General features: G+C 63.6%; 1 protein-coding gene across 1 annotated transcript in view; it reads right to left on the bottom strand.

The window, feature by feature from the left end:
* The window catches only part of CCDC50 (coiled-coil domain containing 50), a 19,770-nt gene extending 19,206 nt beyond the window's left edge, over nt 1-564 (bottom strand). The window contains exons 1-2 of the mRNA XM_044669504.1: nt 446-564; nt 138-228 (exon numbers count right to left, since the gene is read on the bottom strand). Of these exons, the coding sequence (XP_044525439.1) occupies nt 138-228; nt 446-564 (210 nt within the window). The remainder of the gene's footprint in view (nt 1-137; nt 229-445) is intronic.
* Nucleotides 565-5,000: the final 4,436 nt, after the last annotated feature.

Genomic DNA, 5,000 nt, shown 5'->3' with positions numbered 1-5,000 from the left:
GGCGGCGCCAAAGGCAGCCTCGGCCCGGGAGCCCTCCAGGCCTCGGAGAAACGACCCGGGCAGGGCCGGCTTCTCCCTGGCCGCTCAGGCCAGAGGAGGGGACGAGCCTTCGGCCGGCCCCTGCGCGCCCCCCGTACCTCGTCCTTCTCCTCCTGCAGGCGCCTGCGCTCGGCCTCGATGACCAGCTTCACTTGGATCTCCTGAGCCATCTCGCAGTCCTGCTGTTCCCTGAGGCAGAGCACAGACAAGGCGGTTAGTGCCGGGCCCGGAGCCTCCACCCAGAGGGCCTCCTCTGCGCTCGCGCCTGACGGGGAGCCGCTGAGCGGACGAGGACATGGAGGCCGCGGCTGAAAGGACGCCCCCGACGTCCCAGAGCCAGGAAGTCTCGGAGGCCGGATTGGAACTCGCGGCCTGCTGCCTCCGGGTCTCTCACCACTCCGCTCACTGGCTGCCTCTGGGTTCCATGAACCGGCTTTTCAAACTCCTGCAAACTAGAGTTCTAATACAATAAGCACACACGAAGCGGACGCCCACCCCAGAGTCGGCCTCCTCGGCACCTTCCATCATCCGCCTTGTGAGGACGGGGCCCTGGACCGGGGCGGGCCGCCGGGAGGCTCCAGAGGCAGAGAGGGGCGAGAAGGCCGGGCTCGTGGCAAGGGGGAGGGGGGAGGGGGGAGGCCGCCCCACGTCGTGTGCTCGTCCTCGTGGCTGGGGGCAGCCAAGGGACTCGGTCAATAGAGAGCAAGGCCTGGAGACGGGAGGTCCTGGGTTCAAATCTGGCCTCAGTGACTTCCTAGCTGTGTGACCCTGGACAGGTCCCTTAACCCTGATTGCCCGGCCCTCACCGTTCTTCTGTCTGTGTTCATTCTACGACGGAAAGGAAGGTTAAAGGAAAAAGAAAGAAAGAAACGCTGAGCAGTGGCGCCCCCGAGGACCGACCAGCCTAAACCTCAGACCGCCCGATGCCCACTCAGGGGCGTGCCCATGAGCCTGGCTGTTCTCTGATCGGAGGCGGCAGAGCCCCTGGAGAGGTCACTGGCCCAGGAGGCAGCAGAGCCCTTGGATAGGTCACTGGCCCAGGAGGCAGGAGAGCCCCTGGATAGGTCACTGGCCCAGGAGGCAGCAGAGCCCCTGGAGAGGTCACTGGCCCAGGAGGGGCGTCCTCTACCCACCGTCACAGGGACCGGAGGAGAGGGAAGAACAAGAACGAGGGAGCCGGCCGGGCGTCAAGCCTGCCTCCACCGTGCACGTAGGCATAAGCGCGGCAGCCCGCCAAGAGGAAGGACCGGGAGCGCCTGTCGGTGTCTGCGGGGAGAGCCAGGCCGGGCCCTGGAGGAGGGACCGTGCGGAGGGCCAGAACCCCCGGGGGGACAGAAGGATCCGGGGCAGGCTGGGCCGGGGCCGGGCGTGATGCAGCCCTTCCAGCGGGGGGAGTCGGTGGGAACAAGATGGGGCGGCAGCACCTGGCACGGCGGGCGTCCTGGAGGGCAGGGGGAGGAGGAGGGCTTTCGGGGGCCCAGAGCCCGGCTGCAGAAGGGCAGCACCCAGAGAGGAGGCGGGCGGAGGCCGGGCACAGAGCACGAGGGCGAGTCACGGGAAACAAGGCTGGAAAAAGAGCCTGAAGCCAAAGCAGGGGCGATGCGCAGCGATAACTCGATCCTATTCCATAGGCAAGAGGGAGCCACAGAGGCTCCTGGAGCTCAGGGAGGGGCCGGGGCAGAAATGCCGAGCTTCCCAGAAGAAGCCCCAGATTAGACTCGGACCTGGGCCTTGGCACACGGGCACCCCAAATGCCGGATGCCAAAGGAAGCAGGTGGAGACTGCAGAAAGGGCCGCTGAGGCGGCAGAGCAGGCTTCGGGGGGCGCCAAGAGCAGAAACGGGATCGGCCCGGCGCCAGGCCGGTGCAGGGGGTGCGCGCGGGCACGAGAGGCCGCGACGGGGTGATTCTCTCCGTGTTGAAGCGTCCGTGGCTGGCCGACGAGAGGACGGAGACGATAAACAAGTCATCTGTGAGCCTCCTTTCTGAGGCTCGATGCCAGCCTGAGGCCAGGGCTGGAAGGGCCCATTGGAAGGGGTGGCTTCAGAGCAGCTCGCCGTGGCTGCCCGGGTGACCTTGGGCCAGTCACCGAAACAAGCCCAGCCTCGGTTGGGCCCTTTGTAAAACTTCCCCCAAGGGAAACCCGGAAGCTTCGGTGTAACTTCCGTCACACCTCGCAGCTCCTCGGGGAGCGGCACGAGGGGAGCCAACCGTGAGACGGCCGGAAACAGCTGCCCAAACCGGCTTCTACGTGGAATCGGAAAAAACAACAAAGTCCATCAAAGCTTCGAGCCGGGATGCTGTTCAGTGAAAGAGCCAGAAAAGTCTTTGGACGAGGGACGGCCGGCCTTGAACGCAGAGCCTCCCCGGGGAGAGGAGCGGCCGCCCCGCCTTCCTCTCCGGACAACGTGCGGCCCGCCGTGCCTCTCCCCCTGGTCCTCCCCACGGCCGGGCCGAGCACAAGGAGGCTCAGCTCAGAGGCGGCCCGGCCACAGCTGGATCCTTCTGCCTTTGGGGATCTCCTAGCGAGCAACGCACTGCTCAACCTCTAGGCAACAAATGAGGAAGGGACGGGCGGGGGAGGCCCGGCGGGGGAGGTCCGGCCTCGGCCGCCGGCCGCTGAAAGGCAGCATCAGGACTGGGGCCTGGTCCAGCGGCTCTCACTTGGCTTCTCTGCTTCCCCCCCAGGCGGCCTGGGCTGCGGGCATCGGGCTGGTGCGGCGGCCTTCCCCGGCCGATGGTGGGGTCCCAGCAGAGGGGCCAGCCCAGCCGGAACCCTCTGAATGGCTGCTTCCTGCCGGTATCCCAGAAAAGACGCCCTTATCCAGGGGACCAAGAGACAGCCGGCATTTCCCAAAGAGCAGGAGTTCTTTTGGGTTTCATGCCAAGGTCCATCAGAAGACCCTGCTGTGGGGCAGCTGGGTAGCTCAGGGGATGGAGAGCCAGGCCTAGAGACAGGAGGTCCTAGGTTCAAATCCGGCCTCAGCCACTTCCCAGCTGTGTGACCCTGGGCAAGTCACTTGACCCCCATGGCCCACCCTGACCTCTCTTCCACCAAGGAGCCAATACACAGAAGTTAAGGGTTTAAAAAAAAGACAGAAGACCCCACTGAGGCGGCCCAGGCTCCCCGAAGGTGAGTGATGGGTGGCTGGACCATGTCTCAAACTCACTTAGTCTCATTAAATGTTTGTAGAAACGCCCTCAGCCTCGTTCCAGGAAGGCCGTCTTTCTCTCCCAAACCTCCGGCCCTCTACTGGCAGTTTAAGCCAAGGAGGGACGGCGAACATCCTCGCAGAGGCCCGACGATGGCGGGCCTCGTCGTCTGTATGAAAACGAAGGGAAGAAATCAACCCTCCTTCCCCCGGCGGTGCCACAAGCCCAACGAGGACGGCACGCCTGGCATCCCCCGTGGGCTCTCCTGTGGGCTCTCAGGCGGCTTGCGAGCAGCAGTCCTGCCTTCCCCAGATCTCAGCATCAGACATCAGAGGGCGTCTCGGGCCCGACTTCACAGGAGGGAGTTTCCGCGGCCTCGTGGCAGACGCCCCTCGGAGACTCCTGGAGCTCCCGGCCGCGGCCGCCCGCCCGGCGCACCCCTGGGGAGCAGCGCTCATCGCTGGGGACTCTGCCCGGGCGCCGTCTCTGCCGCTGCGAAAGTCCAGTCGAGTTTGTCTTTCGCAGCTTCCCGCGACGGTTCCTCTCTTGTGGGGCCAAAGGAAAGCGCGGGGGGGCCCGTCCCACATGGCAGCCCTCCAAAAGCAGGAGAAGCAAAAATCTCTGACGGTGACTCTTGTCGTTCTGCAGCCCTCGGCAGGGTGTCAGGCTCTGCACGTCCCCGCGGGAGGTTCTCTTGGCAAAGACACTGGAAGGCTTCACCACTTCCTCCTCCGGCTCATTTTACAGATAAAGAAACGGAGGCAAACAGAGGTGAATGACTTGCCCAGGGTCACACAGCGAGTAAGTGTCCAAGGCCAGCTCTGAACGCAGGAGGACGAGTCTTCAGGACTCCGGGCCGGTGCTCCATGTACTGTGCCACCCGGCTGCCTGTCTGCGCCTTCTGTTAAACACATAGTCAGAGGACTGCTGCGGGAGAAGCAAAGCCTCCGCAGGGCTGGTTCTGGGAATCGGAACCAATTTGGGGGTCGAGAAGCCGTGGGCAGAAGCGGGGAGATCGCCCCCCCGACACGCCCTCGCCACGGGCCACTGCCGATCGCCTCCTCTAGAACGTGGGCTGGCTTAGAGGAGCCCAGAGTTTCCTTCCAACACTGACATCGGAAGAAAGCTGCCTAACACCGAGGGGTAAAGGCGTCACCGACACACTCGTGAGGTACTGAGCTCCCCGTCCTCAGAGGCCTCCGAGCAGAGACTGGCCAAGCACTCCGGTGTCAGGACACTTTGGACTAGATGAGCACTCACTGCCCGTCCCGTTCGGTGGTTCTGATGCTGAGATTCCCTGCAGGAAAGTCCAGATGAGGTGAACAGGGGAGCCGAGAGCTCCTGTCCACACTCAGAATGGGCTGATGGCCGTTGTGGGGGCAGAGCCCTGGACGGTGGGGGGCCTGAGAATGGCCCGAACTTCCCTTCAGGAAGCCTTGAGCGCCAATCCAGCCTCTGACATGCTCCCTGCGCTCTGAAAAATGGGGACGATCACTACACGTGTGTGTGTGTGTGTGTGTGTGTGTGTGTGTGTGTGTGTGTGTGTGGAGAGGCAGAGACCCAGAGAGAGACAACCTCACCAATATTTAAGTACTTTGGAGTCAGTCATTATTGTTATTAGTATTACTCCTGCGGAAATGATCCTGAGATGTCTGCAAAGGCCCATGGGAGCATCTGCAGCAGCCGGATGGATGGAGGGATGGAGGGAGGGAGGGAGGGAGGGAGGGATAGAGAGATGGATGGAGGGGTGGATGGACAGAGGGAGGGAGGGAAAGATGGAAGGAGGGAGGGAGGGATGGAGGGATGGAT

The sequence above is a fragment of the Gracilinanus agilis genome, chromosome 3 (genome assembly GCF_016433145.1).
Source record: "Gracilinanus agilis isolate LMUSP501 chromosome 3, AgileGrace, whole genome shotgun sequence".
Taxonomy (NCBI): domain Eukaryota; kingdom Metazoa; phylum Chordata; class Mammalia; order Didelphimorphia; family Didelphidae; genus Gracilinanus; species Gracilinanus agilis.
Note: the sequence above shows the minus strand (reverse complement) of the source record. Positions and strands in the feature narration are given on the sequence as shown.